The sequence below is a fragment of the Ovis aries genome, chromosome 16 (assembly GCF_016772045.2).
Source record: "Ovis aries strain OAR_USU_Benz2616 breed Rambouillet chromosome 16, ARS-UI_Ramb_v3.0, whole genome shotgun sequence".
NCBI classification, from domain to species: domain Eukaryota; kingdom Metazoa; phylum Chordata; class Mammalia; order Artiodactyla; family Bovidae; genus Ovis; species Ovis aries.
The window spans coordinates 15,080,437-15,099,862 of record NC_056069.1 but is presented as its reverse complement, the minus strand read 5'-3'; the positions used below and the strand labels follow the sequence as shown (position 1 = coordinate 15,099,862).

Below are 19,426 nucleotides of genomic sequence, written 5' to 3'. Positions count from 1 at the left end.
TAGCACTGACCTTCTGCTACAAATTTTTCTTCGGCTCTCCAATTCCTTCTAGAAAATGGAGGCTAGCTCTATATTTCAGCCCACTTCTGTATGATCTCCCAGGTTTCTGAGCTCTTGTCAGCCTCCTTCCGTGTTCCCTGTCTGCTGGGAGGCTCACTAACAACAGACTTCTTTCACAGATGGTTCTGCCACCCTGTATATTGTCATTTCCACTTCTGTTGTTATAAATTTCTCTTTGGCAGGGATTTGCCTTATTTGTCTTTGCATCCCCAGCAACTAGTAGGTACATCAGTCATATTTTTTAACATGACCCCCTAAAACCTCCACTAAGTTAGACCTCCATGAACACTTGGGCTAATACTAATTATACCAACTTTGTCCTGTCTCTTTGGACACAATGTAATTAACAGATAGTTCCCCACCAAAGATCAGTTCTCCTGTTTCCAATTCCTGTCCAGATTTTCCTCTTCCTCTTCTCTGTCAGCCAATACTACCAGATTCGGGGAAGCCCTCGCTGTCAGGCATGAGATTTGATGTTTAGCACTTGCCATCTTAGATATATGTTTGGATGCCTCCGAGAGTCTAAAAACACCAGACATTCAGTAAGGTTTTGTTGATGATGCTTTCAGCTTATTGTACAAAGCTGAAATTCTCTGTTGTCTTTTAGTCTCATAATGAAGGATCATCTATCAATCATTCTCTACCAGCTTCTTCTTCCTCACTATACCCTTGACTATGCAGATTCAGACATTTCCTCCAGATGTGGAGTCCTTCCCAGTCTATTTATCTAAGAACTTTTTAGCAATTTTCATTGCAATTATAATTACAGATTAACAAGGAAGATGTGATTTATAAAAGGGAGGGAATCATTAGCTCCTTTTAATGCACATACAAAAAAAACAGTCAAGCACTAAAATAAAGGTCTTTCAATATTTCTGGTTAACAACCTTTATTTCTGTCTTATCTATTTAATGCCATTTTTTGGCGTGATTTAAAAGTCTATTGCTACAAATTTTCTCTTACTAATATCGTCATATAAGGTGAGAATGATTTCCTGTCATTTGGATCACATAGATTATTAAAGCAGTCATTTAATTTGAAAAGCAGTAGTTAGAGCCTCAATGTATTAGTTAGCTATAATATGAAGGTATAAGAAATGGCTTTTACTTTAAGCCCACTATTATTAGAGGCCTTATTATAGAAATTAGTTTCAATTATTTTGAAGTTTAAAAAATGTTTGTATACATCTTTGAGGGGAGGACACAGGAACTGAATTATTTTTGCCTGGAAGGAAAAAACCTGATAGGTGACCTGATATGACTCTTTAAGAAGGTAAGAGTTCCTGTAAAGAGGATGGCGGCCTCATCGTACCCTTGGTGGGGCAGTGAATCAGTAGAACTAGTGATGGAGTCTGCACTGGCAGCTTTGAATGAGCCAGAGGTACTGCGACTGCATATGCTGCCAGATTGGAAGTCAAACACTCTCTCCTCCTGCCAGACAATCAGAAGAGAGACATCAGATCCGTCCTTCCAACTTCCACAGAAATGGACCGAGGGCAGAACAAGCCAGGTGGGAGGGGCTGGAATCTACCCTAGTCTGACGTAGAAACCTCCATCTTACCTTCCCTAGAAGCACCCTCTTATTCCCCAATTCCTTCAGGGAGGGAAAAACCCGAGATCTTCTATGCCTTGGAGTTAAGGGATGCTCTCTCAGCCTAATTCTCTCCCCATTTCTGTCAGAGTCTAAAAGATTTAGCTACATCATCTCTTGGAAAAGGAGTTTTTATTTTAACTCATCCATCTTACTTCCAGTCTGGCACCAAATGCTCTGTATTTCCTATATTCACTAAGGAAATGGAATTAAATTGCTCCAGGAAAAAATTTAGAATATGCAGAAAGAACAATGTCCTGACTGCAAAGTTTGTTGGTTGCTAGAACAGGTAATTGTAAGGAATTGTATATCTTCTTCCAGAACCAACCTTGGAGAAAAAAATGCAAGTGAGATTTTGAGCTGGCCTTCCTAGTGGGAGCCTCTGAATGTCCTTTACCACCCACCGACACATCAGAATTTCAGTAGTTAGATTGAAAACGCAAGAGTTCAAATGTCTCAATACTCAGAGCCATCTAATGGTGTTATTTTGTAGCCCTTTATTTATTCAAGAGATTATTTTATTAACCTATCCTAAGGACCTAAATACTTTAAACATGGATTTTATTTTCAGTGTTAAACTGAGATCAACAACACTGGAATTCCTATTAAAGACTCCAGGAAAGATTATCCACGTTGTTTTCATTTGCAAAAAAATCAGTAGCTTTCCATTCCTTTGCATGGTAGACTACATTCTTCTCTCCTCTGATGCCTTTTTCTGTAATTATGTCTTTCTGTTAATGCAACTTTTATCTTTGCTTACCCACTGGTTTTACCTTTTTCTTCCAAAGTGAAAGTTGCTTAGTTGTGTCTGACTCTTTGCAACCTCATGGACTATACAGTCAATGGAATTCTCCAGGCCAGAATACTGGAGTGGGTAGCCTATCCCTTCTCCTGCAGATCTTCCCGACCCAGGAATCGAACTGGGGTCTCCTGCATTGCAGGCGAATTCTTTAACAACTGAGCTACCAGGGAAGCCTTTCCAAACACATCCTTTAAAAGGTAAGCACATACTTATCAGAATCTGCCATACTGTAACAACTGTCCTATCTCTGCCCTTCCCATTATACTTATGGTCCCTGCCTGCTTCTTCCACGTCTCACCCTCATTGCTCATTTACAATTTAGGTTTTGCTCCTTTTGTTCCTTAGATTTACACAGCTTTCCACAATGACCTCTTCGAGCGAAAAAGTATTTTTCTAAGTCCCTCTGGGACAACAGGCAGCTCACACCTTGACTCCGCCCTTCATGCTGTGACTCCATCCGGACTTTTCTCGCTGTCTTCCTGGCAGTCCCTTCTCCATCCCTCTGCTGCCTCTTTCCTGTATCCCGTCTCTTATCTGCTGACATGTCTTGAGATTTAATCATCCCTCTCCCTTTTTCTTTTTCTATACTTACTACTTCCTGGACACACATCATTCTCAAGACTTCCCTGACCTTTCTTTGCTTCTAACTTCTAAATTTTCATCTCTAGCCCTCATATCTTTAATTGTTCAATTTTATCAGGAAAAGCTCCAGTTTACAGTTTCTCAGACTAGGAAATGTGAATTCACATTGTACTCTTTTCTCTCATCCCTGACCTGCCTATTTTCCCTAACAGTAAGCAATTTGGAAGCCCACCCTTCAGAGATAGACTGACCCACTCAGCGCTACTTGTGTGAGCAGGAGTCCTGGGACCATGATGGGTAGAAGGGTGATATATGAATGTGTGGAGGGAATCATAACCTGGCTATAGAGTGTCTGTCTACAGAGATTCTTTTCTAAGAGGGACTAAAATCAGTGAAATCCTGGGAAGAGAGATGGAAGGTGGATAGGTAGGAATATAGCATCAAGAGAGAAAGTCAAATTGACACAAATTTAAAAGTTTAATGATATCAAACTGACCAGTTTGTGGGAAAGCAGGTACTTTCATAAATAGATAGCATAATATATAACTTGATATGGCCACTTTGGGAAGACATTTCAGAATGTCTCTTACAAATATAAATGTATATGTTCTATGACCCAGCAATTCTCTTCTTCATATAACTAATGAAATATTTACTCACACATGAAGAAGAGGGCTTGCTTATAATTTTATTGCAGCATTGTTAATATTAAAATATTAGAAATAATCTAAATGTTCCAACTAGAGAAAGATTTCGTAAACTGTGATATTTCTATTATTCAGAATACCATGCAGAAGTTCAAGATTGAAGGAGAGGTGCACAAATACAGGAGCCTCTACAAAGACATGATGTTGAATAGGAAAAAGAAAGGCATGTTGCAGAATGAGGCATACAACATATAATTTCTATAAAACACACACACATATATAAACAACACTAAGATACTACAGTTTTTTCAGGCACATGTAAATATACAGTTGTGTGAAAGAAGATCTGCACAGCAAAATTATTAGAAGGATTATTTCTGGGGAGGAAGGAGAGAACTGAGGCTGGGATGGTAGACAAAGAGGACTTTATCCCTATCTGGACATGCATTATGTTTAGAAGAAGAAAAAGTCACGGTTATGTTAGTTGTGTGATTATTAGAGAGACAGGGAGAGATGGGAAGAGAGAATGAAAAAGAGAAAATGAGAGAGCAAAGAAGAACCAGAGAAGGAAGCAAAGTAGGAAATGGAATGGCCAGAAATGACCTGGGTCAAAGGACAGTTAAGGAACTGGTTCTGCAGACACAGCCTGTCCACTGCAGTGTCTCTCCAGTGCGTGTTTCAGCATACTTGGCTGGCCCAGAAGTGTCCTTAAAAGAACCAAGTTGTGTTGGAAGGATTGGCTACTGCAGACAAGGTTGGAGGGACCAGAAAAGCAGCGGCTGATTTAGCGTCTAGCTTTGGTAAGGTGCAGCTAAGATACAAGCCAGAGCCATGGAAAGAGGTCTAGTCAATGGGAAGGAGGTCCCAATAGAATCCATGGACAGTCTGGCCAGTGAGTACATGTCCTCTGTGCATGCAAAGCAGGAACAGCTCATAGAGTCACAGTTAGATACACATTTCAGGGATGACTGTTAGTGGGTTTGTTATTTCCATGAGATATTGAAATTCCTGTTTCTTTTTACATTGAACAGATTCTATTACTTTCTAGTTAGTCTTTTTTTTGAGGACTTACCTTAAAACAGTTTAAAGTTTCTTCCTGATTGTTACTGGCACACTCAGGCACCTTGTCCTCTTGTATTATGGTAATAGCCTAATAAATGGCTTCACTACCTCTTCATTCCAATGCATCCTACCGATCACTGCCAAATTAATTTTCTTAAAGCATCACTTGCCTCATATTATAATTCACATAATGAAGAAATGGCAGTGGTTCTCTTTTGTCCAAGATCTTATCCAACCAAGCATTAGGATGAAACTCCTCTTTTTTGCTCTAAAAGGTCTAAGTAATGTGAACCATTCCCTATTTAGCTAACACTAACTCCCACTGTGCCCATAATTTGCATCATCAATTCCTCAGAACACTGGAGTTAACTTTTAAAGTCCACTCCTTTAAAAGTATAGGAAGTATAGGAAGGCAGTGGTAGGCATCAGATTTGTCCTTTGGTGTATCTGCTTCCCGACAGGGCCTCAAATCATGTACATTACTGTCATCCAAAGAAAACTGTTTGCTCTGCTTCTCACCTACCATCATCCTTCTTCTCCTGAACTGAGTCATTTATCCTATTTCTGTGACCTCACCTATAGCACTTTTCATGTTAGCCTGTCTTCCTTCTTTTACATCCAGGTCAGGCTCTTCATGTACCTCATTCCTACCTTGTGCCTTTCCTCTGCTATTAGCCTTGAAGAGCTCTCCCTGCTTCTTCATCTATCCAGATTCTGCTGCTGCTGCTGCTGCTGCTGCTGCTGCTAAGTCACTTCAGTCGTGTCCGACTCTGTGCGACCCCATAGACGGCAGCCCACCAGGCTCCCCCGTCCCTGGGATTTCTACATATCCCTAACTCAAGAAGCATCCCTATCATGTATAAGGGCCTCTGTGGCTCAGATAGTAAAGAATCTGCCCACAATGCAGAAGATCCAGGTTCAATCCCAGGGTTGGGAAGATCTCCTGGAGAAGGGAATGGCTACCCATTAGAGTATATGATAGAGATACATCCTAATGCATTACTATCAGGATGCATCTCTAACATATAGCCTTTTCTAATAACTCCAGCCTATAGAGAGGTCAATCCCATCTCTTTATCCCATCCCTTGAAGTATTTATATACATCAGAAAATAACACTAGGCCTCTCTTGCCTTCCGAGATGGCCCACATTCTGTCTGTGGATTGTGTTTCTCTCTAAATAAATCGATTTCTTACCTATCACTTTGTCTCTCACTGAATTCTTTCTGTGCTGAGACACAAAGAACCCGAGCCTCAGTGAGTCCAGACAGGAGTAGTCCCTTGTTACCAAACCAAACTTGGATAGGCTCGCCAATCTACTGATACTGAGTTATAGTGAAGTAAGTTGACTGATTGTCAATAGCTAGAAACTGAGGGTTGGCTTCCCTTTCCAAAGGCAAAAAACACTGAAACCCACAGTGAGTGTGAGAAGTTAAGTATGCTTCCCCCAAGCACATAGAACCTAGACTGGCTGGAACCAGAATTTGATGATGCTGACTCCCACTTACCTTGCCATTAAGCAGTCAAAAGAATCCTTGAGTTGATCATGCCCTCTTTGAACTATTACTATAAAATTCCTCACTACTCTCTCCAGGTTGGGATATAGTTTTTAGGGCATTATCCCACTATGGCCTCCATCTCCGGGCAAAGCCATAAAGCTATTCTTTTCTATTTCACTCCCTCCTAAAAAGAAAACACTAATATATATCTTATTCTTCATGATTTCATGTGTGTGTGTTTAAGTACCATAGAAGGAATCATATCTTTTATTGTATTCTTTCTGGTCTTTAACATACCATCTTGCTCATAGTGAACACTAAGTATTAGATAATGAATTGATTTGATATATTTTCCACTTGTGCAAAATTATTCTTTATGTATCATATTAAGCAGGACTCTTTTGGTTGCAAATGGCAGTAACTCAAACTAACTAAATTTAAAAGGGATTTGATTCACCTAACTGAAATTGTAAGTATACTTTGACTTAAGGCAAAATTGGATCCATGTGCTGAAATAATATTGTTAAGGATCAATCTCTCTAAACTTGCATCAAAATAAAAATAAATATAAATTATCTAGCAACAAATTTAACCAAAAAAGACCTGAAAGACCTATTTACACCAAAAACTGTAAAACATTGATGAAAAAAATTGAAGAAGACACAAATACATGGAAAGATATTTTGTACTCATAGATTGGAAGAATTTATATTGCCAAAGTCTTCTATTATCCAAAGCAATCTACAGATTCAATGCAATTGCTGTCAGTATTCCAATGGCATTTTTCACAGAAATAGAACAGATAATCCTAAAATTTGTATAAAGCCATAAAAGACCTTGAATAACCAAAGAAACCTTGAGAAAGAAACAAAGCTGGAGGCATCATGTTCCCTGATTTCAAACTACATTGCAAAGCTGTAGTAATAAAAAAATATGGTATTGGCATAAAAACAGATGCAAAGATCAATAGAACAGAATAAAGAGCCCTACAATAAATCTACACATATATAGTAAATTAATTTATAAAAAAGCAGTCAAAAATACACTATGGGACCAGGACAATCTCTCTAAATTAAATGTTGTTGAGAACACTGGACAGCAACATCCAAAAGAATGAAATTGGACCAAATTTTATACCATATCTAAAAATTAATTCAAAATTGATCAAAAATTTGAACTTAAGACCTGAAACCATAAAACCCCTAGAAGAAAACAAAGGCATCAATTCCTTGTTATCTATCTTGACAACTATTTTTCAGGTTTGACAGCAAAACTGAAGCAAAAGTAAATAAATAAATAGGTGCGACGATATAAGACTGAAAATCTTCTGCATGACAATGGAAACCATCAACAAAATGAAAAAGCAACCTACTGGATGGATGAAAATATTTGTAAATGATATATCTAATAAGGGGTTACTATCCAAAATATATTAAGAAGTCATACAACTTATTAGCAAAAATAAATTAATTGATTTTAAAAATCCAATTAAAAGTGTGAAGGAGGCCTGAATAGACATTTTTCCAAAGAAGATATACAGATGGCCAATAGTACATGAAAAGTTTTTTGGCATCATTAATTATCAGAGAAATAAAAAATGAGATAAAACCACAATGAGATATCACTTCATATCTATCAGAATGGCTGTTATGTTTAAAATTTTAAAAAAAAATAAATTAATTAATTAAAAAAAAAAGAATTAAACATAAAAAAAAATAAAGTGATCTCTTGTAGACAGTTAATGTTTAGATCACATTTGTTTGATTTAATCCAGTCAGCCAATCACTGTCTTTTTAATTAAATAGTTTAAAAAATATGTATATATAAGAATGGCTGTTATGGAAATGACAAGAAATAACAAGAGACAGTGAGGATGCAGAGAAAATGGAACCTTTGTGCATTCTTGGTGAGAATGTAAACTGGTGCAGGCCTGTGGAAAACAGTATGGACGTTCCTCAAAAAATTCAAAACAGAACTACCATATGATCCAGCAATTCCACTTTTGGATATGTATCTGAAGAAAACAAAAACATTAGCTAGAAAAGATACATGCATCCCCATGCACATTGCAGCATTACTTAAGATAGTTGAGACATGGAACCTATGTATGTTCATCAATAGATGAAGGGTTAAAGAAATTGTGATATACACACACATAGACACACACACACAGGAATACTATTCAGCCATAAAAAGGATGAAATCTTGCCATTTGCAACAACATGAATGGACTTCAAGAGATAGATGCTAAGTGAAATAAATCAGACAGAAAAAGACAAATGCTATATAATCTCAGTTATATGTGGAATCTTAAAAAAAAAAAAAGAAAGAAAGAAAAGAAAAAGTCCAGCTCATAGATATAGAGAACAGATGGGTGGTTACCCGAATTTGGGGAGTGGGGGGATGCACAAAATGGGTAAAGGAAGTCAAAAGGTCCAAATTTCCAGTAATAAGTAAGTCAAGGAGATATAATGTACAGCATGGTAGCCATACTTAATAATACTGTATTGCATATTTTAAAGTCATTAAGAGAATAAATCTTAAAAGTTTTCATCACAAGAAAAATTAATAGGTAACTATGTATGTTGATGGATACTAACTATAGATGGTCCCTGACTTAAGATGGTTTGAAGGACGATTTTTTTTTTTACTCTTTCTAAGCGAGCTGATATACAGTATGATACTCACTTATGATGCCAGGCACCAGTAGCTTCTGGTTAGCCACACTACCACAAGGATAAAGAACCAATACACTCACAACCACCCTGTACACACACAATCATTGTTTTTCACTTTCAGTACAGTATGTGATAAATTACATGAGATAGTCAACAGTTTATTGTAAAATAGGCTATGTGTTAGAGGATTTTGCCCAACTGTAGGCTAATATAAGTGTTCTGAGCACATTTAAGGTAGGCTAGGCTAAGCTGTGATGTTCGGTAGGTTAAGCATATTAAACGCATTTTCACATGATATTTTCAATTGGGAAGTAACCCCACTGCAGTAAGCTGAGGAAGATCTGTAGACTTGTTTCAGTGATCATTTTGCAATATATATATAAATATTGAATCAGTATTTTGTACACGTGAAACCACTATGATGTTGGATGTCAATTATCCTCGCCCACTCCCCCAGAAATCTGTCTTTCTCCATCTCTGCATTCTGATGTTCTCTGGGTTGGCTCTCTGGGAGTCTGTCGATCATAAGCAGCAAAAGCAGTCCCCAGAAGCTACAGGCTTTCATCCCATCACCCCAGCAGCCCCAGGGAAACTCTTAATATTATGTTGAAATATATAAAGTCGTCATTTACGTAGGTTGAAAATGGTTGAATAATGGCAATTTCATATGTTTCAACATAATAGTTCTAGAAAAAGTCCCAAGATCTACAGTTCACTACTTCAGCTTAGATTTCATACCCATTGATAAACCAATTATTTGTGACCAGTAGAATGTAGTACTCTTCTTGATCAGGTTGGTCATATGCCCACCCAAGAGCCATGTGACAAAAAGTGAGAGAAGACTGGTTTTCTCAAAGGAAATTTAAGATGCTATTAGCAGAAAAAGGAAAATAAAATCAGACGAGGCAAAATACCAGATGCCCACTGTGCATATAAGAAACAACAAATGTGGCAACTTACTATAAAGGGGTGTGTGTGTGCTCAGTTGCTAAGTCACATACATCTCTCTGTAACCCCATGCACTGTAGCCCTTCAGGCTTCACTTTCCATGGGATTTTCCAGGCCAGAATACTAGAGTGGATTGCCATTTCCTCCACCAGAGGATGTTCCCAACCCAGAGATCAAACCCAAGTCTCCAGCGTCTCCTGCATTGGTAGACAGATTCTTTACCACTGAGCCACCTGGGAAGCCCCTACTATGAAGGCAACAAAGCCTAATTTCAGGGAACCTCAAATTGCACAGGCTCCTCCCAAGACCATATATCTAATTTTTGTTTTTATTTTTTGAATTCCTTTTCTCAAAGAAGGCTCCCCAATTATATAAGCTTTAGGATCAATAAAACCTGGATCTGTACCTAATAAAAACACTCAAAAAATTTTGTGAAATTAGTAAATAAGTATTCCAATATATTGTACTTTCTCCTGATTTTAGTGGAAATAAACCATTTATTAAATAGTTTATTCACTTAATTCTTCATAATAACATGATCTCTTTTGACCCTAATAGAAAATAGCTTGATCATTTCCTTCAGATCTTTTCAATTTCTCAGGGTTCAGTATACAATATATTTTTCTTCACCTCTGTCACAGATCCACACCAAAAAGGTCCTTTTTCATCTTTGACCAGCCCAAGTTGAATGTGCATCTTTGGGTCTCAATGTGGTTTCTTTATAGCATCCATTTGAAGAAACTTACCAGTTGTTCAGGTGGTAAAGAATCCGCCTGCAATACAGGAAACCTGGGTTTGATCCCTGGGTTGGGAAGATCCCCTGGAGAAGGGAAACAATAGAATGGAAAAGGCTATCCTCCAGTATTCTGGCTTGGAGAATTCCCTGGACTGTATAGTCCATGGGGTCGCAAAGAGTCAGACACAACTAAGCGACTTTCACACACACACCAGCTGTTCATATTCACACTAACACTCATTAAAAAAAAAAAATTCTCTATTCTAAATCAAAACAAATTCTGTAAAATTACCATAGAGAGAACATGAAACGTAAGATGGATCTTACATTGGAATGAATCTAGGATGTGAGTTAGATCAAAGCTAGATAGCTACTGAGGACCCATTATCAGGATTGTGCCAAAATTAGGTCTAGATAACTAGAAAATGTTCCCTTGTTTGTGGGATTTCCAACTGCACTCTACCCTTCTATCTGGCAGTCAGACAGCCCCAGGAATGTAAATTCATGCTGTTTTGAATGTGGGGGAAGGTGAGGGAACTAAGCATGCCTGCTGCTATTCTGATTACAGCATTTGTCCCCACGAGAGACAGCTCTGGGATTGATGCTATTTTTCTTCCCTCTCAGGAAAGTGACTTGGGCTATGTATCTGAGAGGGCCAAGGGGCACCTACACATGACAGTTTCTGTTAATCCCCCAGCAGGTTGTTGAATCTGTAGTCCTTCTGATGTGCCATAGAGTTTGACCCATTCATCCCTCCCCCCACCTCCAGCGAGAAAAACAGCATAGAAACAGGGCAGCGCAATTGTGTTGCCTTTTTCCTTTTAATTTGTTGAAATAGTCTCTAGGCAGAAGAAGCAGGGGGAGTAGAAACCAGATGGTTGTATCTGGAGTAGAAACCCACTAGTGAGGAGCTTGGGGATGCTCTAATCTGGTGGCAGTACTTTCCTGCAGGGACAGGGAATGAAATAGCAGAGTGTGGCAAAAGATTTCCAGAAGACTCACCTCCAGTGTGCTTTTTTCTCTATCCAAGGTCCACACGCCTTAAAATGCAGTTCCTTTTCCTTTAATTCTTGAAATCACCACCAACCTTGGATTAGAATAGACTTTTCTTTAAGTTTGGGAGTGAGGAGAGAGGTAGTCAGTGGTAACACAAAGAGGAGGAAAGGAAAGATATATCCTTCTGAATGCAGAGTTCCAAAGAATAGCAAGGAGAGATGAGAAAGCCTTCCTCAGTGATGAGTGCAAATGAATAAAGGAAAACAATAGAATGAGAAAGACTAGAGATCTCTTCAGAAACATTCTGAGCAAAGAAGGGCACAATAAAGGACAGAAACCATATGGACCTAACAGAAGCAGAAGATATTAAGAAGAGGTGGCAAGAATACACAAAACTATATAAAAAAGATCTTAATGACCCAATTAACTATGATGGTGTGATCACTCACCTAGAGCCAGACATCCTGGAATGTGAAGCCAAGTGGGCCTTAGGAAGCATCACTGCAAACAAAGCTAGTAGAGGTGATGGAATTCCAGTTGAGTTATTCCAAATCCTAAAAGATGATGCTGTGAAAGTGCTGCACTCAATATGCCAGCAAATTTGGAAAACTCAGCAGTGGCCACAGGACTGGAAAAGGTCAGTTTTCATTCCAATCCCAAAGAAAGGCAATGCCAAAGAATATTCAAACTACTGCACAATTGCACTCTTCTCACACATGCTCAAAATTCTCCAAGCGAGGCTTCATTAGTACGTGAACCGAGAACTTGCAGATGTTCAAGTTGGATTTAGAAAAGGCAGAGGAGCCAGAGATCAAATTGCCAATATCCGTTGGATCAAAGAAAAATCAAGAGAGTTCCAGAAAAATATCTACTTCTGCTTTGTTGACTATGCCAAAGCCTTTGACTGTGTTGTTTAGTGGCTAGGTCATGTCTGACTCCAGCAATCCCATGGACTGTTTCCTGCCAGGCTCCTCTGTCCATGAGATTCTCCAGGCAAGAATACTGGAGTGGGTCGCCATTTCCTTCTCCAGGTTTGACTCTGTGGATCACAACAAACTGGAAAATTCTTCAAGAGATGGGAATACCAGGCCACCTGACCTGCCTTTTGAGAAATCTGTATGCAGGTCAAGAAGCAACAGTTAGAACTGGACATGGAACAATGGATTGGTTCCAAATTGGAAAATGAGTACATCAAGGCTGTATATTGTCACTCTGCTTATTTAACTTATATACAGTGTACATCATGCGAAATGCCAGGCTGGGTGAGGCCCAAGCTGGAACAATATTGCCGGAAGAAATATCAATAACCTCAGATATGCAGATGACACCACCCTTATGGCAGAAAGTGAAGAGGAACTAAAAAGCCTCTTGATGAAAGTCAAAGAGAAGAGTGAAAACGCTGGCTTAAAACTCAACATTCTAAAAATAAATATCATGGCATGCAGTCCCATTGCTGCTGCTGCTGCTGCTGCTGCTGCTAAGTCGCTTCAGTCATGTCCGACTCTGTGCGACCCCATAGACGGCTCCCCCGTCCCTGGGATTCTCCAGGCAAGAACACTGGAGTGGGTTGCCATTTCCTTCTCCAATGCAAGAAAGTGAAAGTGAAGTCGCTCAGTGTCGGACTCTTCGTGACCCCATGGACTGCAGCCTACCAGGCTCCCCCGTCCACGGGATTTTCCAGGCAAGAGTACTGGAGTGGGGTGCCATTGCCTTCTCCATTACTTCATGACAAATAGATGAAGAACAAATAGATGAAGAGACTTTCTTTCCCTGGGCTCCCAAAACACTGCAGATAGTAGCTGCAGCCATGAAATTAAAAGACGCTTGCTCCTCGGAAGAAAAGCCATGACCAACCTAGGCAGCATATTAAAAAGCAGAGACATCATTTTGCTGACAAATGTCCTTCTAGTCAAAGCTATGGTTTTTCTGGTAGTCATGTATGGATGTGAGAGTTGGACCATAAAGAAAGCTGAGCACTTAAGAATTGATGTTTTTGAAATCATAGCAGGATCCTCTATGATCCATCTCCCAGAATTCTGGAAATAAAAGCAAAAATAAACAAATGTAATGTATGTAAGAATTAATGCATGTAAGAATTAAAGATTTTAAAATTTAAAAAATAAAAAACTAAAAAAAATAAAAAAAAAAACAAATGGGATCTAATTAAAATTAAAAGCTTCTGCACAACAAAGGAAAACATAAGCAAGGTGAAAAGACAGCCTTCGGAATGGGAGAAAATAATAGCAAATGAAGCAAACAACTAATCTCAAAAATATACAAGCAACTCATGCAGCTCAACTCCAGAAAATAAACGACCCAATCAAAAAATGGGCCAAAGAACTAAATAGACATTTCTCCAAAGAAGACATACGAATGGCTAACAAACACATGAAAAGATGCTCAATATCACTCATTATTAGAGAAATGCAAATCAAAACCACAATGAGGTACCACTTCACACCAGTCAGAATGGCTGCGATCCAAAAATCTGCAAGCAATAAATGCTGGAGAGGGTGTGGAGAAAAGGGAACCCTCCTACACTGTTGGTGGGAATGCACACTAGTACAGCCACTATGGAGAACAGTGTGGAGATTCCTTAAAAAATTGCAAATAGAACTACCTTATGACCCAGCAATCCCACTCCTGGGCATACACACCAAGGAAACCAGAATGGAAAGAGACACATGTACCCCAATGTTCATCGCAGCACTGTTTATAATAGCCAGGACATGGAAACAACCTAGATGTCCATCAGCAGATGAATGGATAAGAAAGCGGTGGTACATATACACAATGGAGTATTACTCAGCCGTTAAAAAGAATACATTTGAATCAGTTCTGATGAGATGGATGAAACTGGAGCCGATTATACAGAGTGAAGTAAGCCAGAAAGAAAAACACCAATCCAGTATACTAACACATATATATGGAATTTAGGAAGATGGCAATGACGACCCTGTATGCAAGACAGGAAAAAAGACACAGCTGTGTATAACGGACTTTTGGACTCAGAGGGAGAGGGAGAGGGTGGGATGATTTGGGAGAATGGCATTCTAACATGTATACTATCATGTAAGAATTGAATCGCCAGTCTATGTCTGACGCAGGATACAGCATGCTTGGGGCTGGTGCATGGGGATGACCCAGAGAGATGTTATGGGGAGTGAGGTGGGAGGGGGGTTCATGTTTGGGAACGCATGTAAGAATTAAAGATTTTAAAATTTAAAAAATAAAAAACTTAAAAAAAAAAAAAAGAATTGATGTTTTTGAAGTGTAGTATTGGAGAAGACTCTTGAGAGTCCCTTGGATTGCAAGGAGATCAAATCAGTCCATCCTAAAGGAAATCAGTCCTGACTATTCACTGGAAGGACTGATGCTGAAAGCTAAAGCTCCAATACTTTGGCCACCTGATGCAAAGAACTAACTCATTGGAAAAGACCTTTATGCTGGGAAAGATTGAAGGCAGGAAGAGAAGGGGATGACAGAGGATGAGATGGTTGGATGGCATCACCAACTCGATGGACATGAGTTTGAGCAAGCTCCCAGAATTGGTGATGGACAGGGAAGCCTGGTGTGCTGCAGTCCATGGGGTCACAAAGAGTCAGACATGACCGAGCAACTGAACTGAACTAAATGAATTTACAAATGAATATTATCTATCCTTCTTTCACCTCCTTGTACCTTCCTTCAGCATCCCAACCACTCACCAGATCCCAGAAAATTTCACTAAACCTTCTAATGTGTTCTCCACTCCCTCCTCCCTATGCACAGGAAGGAGAGAGAAAATTGAGACTGAGGGGCACAAGGAACAGTCAGAGTTGGCTAAAAGTTAATCTCTTTATCTTCCTATCTTTGTGGAGACTCATCCAAGAGGCGACCCCTTCACCCTGGTCTCTGGACCATCTAAACACCTGGAAGACAGCTGCTGTACTTCAAAGTTTGGAGTGGAGGCTGGTGCTTCTCTCCTCAACTCTGCCTTAGGGAAAACTGATTTTCAATCTTTTGTGAAGACTGGAAGGACTGTTGCTAAAGCTCAATACTTTGGCCACCTAATGTGAAGTCAATTCATTGGAAAAGACTGTAATGATGGGAAAGATTGAAGACAAAAGTAGAGAGGGGTGGCAGAGAATAAGATGGTTAGATAGCATCACTGACTCAATGGACATGAATCTGAGCAAACTCAAGGAGAAGTGTAGGACAGAGGAGCCTGGAGTGCTGCAGTCCATGAGGTCTCAAAGAGTCGGACATGACTTAGTGACTTAATAACAATGCAAATGCAGCTGAATATCCATCCAGATATTCCCTGTGAGGGTTTTTTTCTCTCCAAACAAGTATGTGGATTCTTTTTCAACACTATTTCTCCAACTCTCCAAAAGCAACTGAGTGCTCTACAATTCAATACCCCAAGTTAGCAGCAGTTAACTTCTGTCCAACTTGGCTACTAATTCAAGAGTTCCCAAAAACCCCTCTCAGATTTGATAATTTGGTAGCATGACTCGCAGCACTTGGGAATGCACTTTACTTACCAGTTTATTATAAAGATCATGACTCAGAAAGAGATGTGTAGGGTAAGGTATGTAAGGTTGGGAGTGGGGAGGTGGAGATGCTGTGCCCCTTCTAAGTATGCCACCCTCACAGCAACTCCATGTCTTCACCAACACAGAAGCTCCCTGAACCCCATCGTTTAGGGTTTTTAGTGGAGGTTTCACTATGTAGGCATAATTGATTCTCCTTGTGATTAAATCAGTCTCCAGCCTCTCTCCCTTCTGTGGAAGCTGGGAGATGGTGCTGAAAGTTCCAAATGCCTAATCAAAGCTTGGTCTTTCTGGTGACAAGGGGCTCCTATCACCCTTGCACATATGCTAAGTCACTTCAGTCATGTCTAACTTTTTGTCACCCTCTGGATCGTAGCCCACCAGGCTCCTTGTCCGTGGAATTCTCCAGGCAAGATTCCTGGAGTGGGTTGCCATTTCCTTCTCCAGAGGATCTTCCTGATCCAGGGATCAAACCCATGTCTTTTAGATCTCTTCTATTGCCAGGTGGATTCTTTACCACTAGTCCCACCTGGGAAGCCCCGTATCACCCTTAGTATTGAGGAAATAACAAGAGTTTTAAGAGCTCTGCATCAGGAACTGAGGACAAAAAACACATATCTTTCTTATTATACTACCCTGTTATGTTTATCCATCCTGCAAAAAAAATAATAATAATGATAATAATCATCATCTAGAAACGTCTTCTTAGGGTGTTAGCCTTTCTGGCTACCTCTGGCTCTCCCTCTCTGTATACCCTCTATAACCCCATAAGAGACTGGCTAGAAACTTCCGTCTTGTTCTTCATTAGGTTTTTGAACACGTAACTAGTTCCCCTGTGACAGACTTCTTTATCTGTCCCCTCCAAACAAACCGTTCATGGGAACAAGCATTCTCAGAGCACTGGAGTTGAATGCCCACACTAGCTCTCTTCCTTCCAGAAGAATCTTAGGAAGTCAGTGGTAAGGGTGAACTTAAGTGGCCAAGGAACTCGCTCCAGGGGCCCCCTTTCATGGGCCACCTCCTTTGGCCTCGGGGTCACTGAGACCCACAGAGGAGAACTGAGCCTTTCCAGTGTCCAGGGAGGCCTATTGGCTCTTGTTCAGACCCCCACTGGGAAACTCTCAGAGCTGGGTACCCAGCCTCCGGAACGGAAGACCAGGAACTTCACTAGTTAGGATGGGATGGCATGGCTGGAGGACCAGTTTGACTGAAGGCCTCTTGCCTTCTGCTCCCGCCGCTGCTGGTTTCCCTCCCTGTACTTGCCGAACAAAGACAAAAACACAACAAAACCCAGGGAAACAAAACTATTTTAAAATACTGTTATCAAGAGATCTTCCTTCTGAGGTAAAAATCTCACTTCCTTTTCGTTGGGCTCCGCTCACCTGTGGCCCCAGAACGTCTCTTGACCGTGAGGGCCTCAAGCCCAAACTGGTTGATCTGGAATTGGGTTTAGGTCCCAGCATGTGGCAATGTGCTCCACTCTGATGACACTTTTCGTTTCTAATAATAGAGCCGATGAAGTAATATTGCAATTGATGTTCCCGGGGATTTGATTGGATAAGTGCATAAGCCCTGGAGGGGGAAGGGGGTTGTATGGACGGATCACATTAGTATTCCCATCCTATCCATGCGCCGGGCCGCGAACCACGTCAGCCGGACTGATTCCCTGCGTCTGCCAGTCCCGCCACGGATTCATTTGGGATCCTCAAACAGGCGAGCCCCGTGGAGACGAGGGATCAAGACAGCGGATTAGAACCAATTGCCTGCTTGGGGACAGCCAGCCCTCCAGGCCTGGTGACTGGGGAGGGAGGGGAGCGCCGCCGCCGTGGGAAGACACCCGAAGCTAGAGCGACACTCTCCCTACTGCACCCCCACCCCCTGCCCCCCTCCACCTGGCAGCGCAGGCTTTTGAAAACTGTCCATCTGAATGGAAACTCGGAACCGCCGGGCGGCGTGTTCCTTCTCGCCCAGCCTTGCGATCCATGCCGAGCGGAAAGCGGTGCGAGCCCGCGCCAGCGCCCAGCTCCCGGGACAGGGCCGGCAGTGTTGCTGAGCAGAACTTGACCGAGCCCCTTCCTCGCTGCTAGTGGAAGCGATGCTGCACGGCACAGCCAGCGCTTCCCCGGCTCTCCTTCAAGCTGAAGGTTACCCACCCGCGCAGTCAGCCCCAACCCTGTGAGCGCCGCGCCTCGGTCCCAGCTCCGGCTGCTCGGCGGCGGCTCGCAGGGCAACGACCGGGCCGCCCGCGCCGGGGCGCACTGCACCAGCGGCTTCGTCTTGGTGGATGTGTATGCATGAGTTCTGCACCGAATGGGCGCAAAAAGCGCCCCAGCCGGTCCACCCGCTCCTCAATCTTCCAGATCAGCAAGCCCCCGCTGCAGAGCGGGGACTGGGAGCGCAGGGGCAGCGGCTCCGAGAGCGCCCACAAAAGCCAACGAGCCCTGGACGATTGCAAGATGGTAGGTGGAAAATGCGTCCTTTTTTTTTTTTTTTCTTTCTTTTCTTTTCCCTTTGGAGATGTGGGGGAATCGTGTTCGTTAATCGTTCGCCTGAGTGCCAGCCACTCCGCCACCCTCATCTCCTCCATGCCGATCACGTGTACATGCACTATTTTTAAATCTGCAGTCCCCCAGATTCGGGGTGACACCTGGGTCGTCATGGACCCGCCAAGAAGTGCCGCGGAGATTGCCTTGGGGGCAGCGGTTGTAGGTCATCCTTCTAACCCCTCGGAGCATGGCAGATACGAAAGACTCGGTGAACTGGCTGGCTCACCAGGGAGGGAGGGGTTAGGAAGGTAAGAGTGCTGAATTGTGGGGAGACAGGAGCAAACAAACCCAAACAGGACGCACAGGGCGCTGCGGAGGGGAGGAAGGTTCCAGCGCAGAGGCTGTGGCGGGTCTTCCTCTCAGACACCAGAGCCCAAACCGTTCAGTGGTCTGGCAGGAAGTGAACGGATTGCCTAATACAACCTACCTTTGGCCTTTTGAAATCCACAGGCCAATTCAAATTCACATCCCAGCTGTAGCAGAGGGGAACATTCTATGCGAGAATTGCCAGCATTACTCTCTGGTGACCTGGGAGTGGCATGGTAGCTCTCCAAATATGCTCTCGATCGTCAGAAACTTGAGTCTGAACGGATGGGAGCAAGTAGATCTGGAAATAGAACTTCCATGACTAGACTTAGGGATGAAAAATAAACACTTGCCTTGGACAAAGAGAACAACAATCTTTGTGTCCCAGTCTTTAAACACTCTGTAGGCTCTTTAGCAGGAGATTTGAGGTGGCTTGGGGT

The 19,426-nt window shown here is 41.6% G+C and overlaps 1 protein-coding gene across 1 annotated transcript in view; it reads left to right on the top strand.

Annotated features, from left to right (window-relative positions):
• Positions 1–17,811: 17,811 nt before the first annotated feature.
• Positions 17,812–19,426, top strand: part of RGS7BP (regulator of G protein signaling 7 binding protein) — a 108,727-nt gene continuing 107,112 nt past the window's right edge. The window contains exon 1 of the mRNA XM_004016942.6: positions 17,812–18,593. Coding sequence (XP_004016991.1) covers positions 18,429–18,593 — 165 coding nt within the window. The 5' untranslated portion in view covers positions 17,812–18,428. The remainder of the gene's footprint in view (positions 18,594–19,426) is intronic.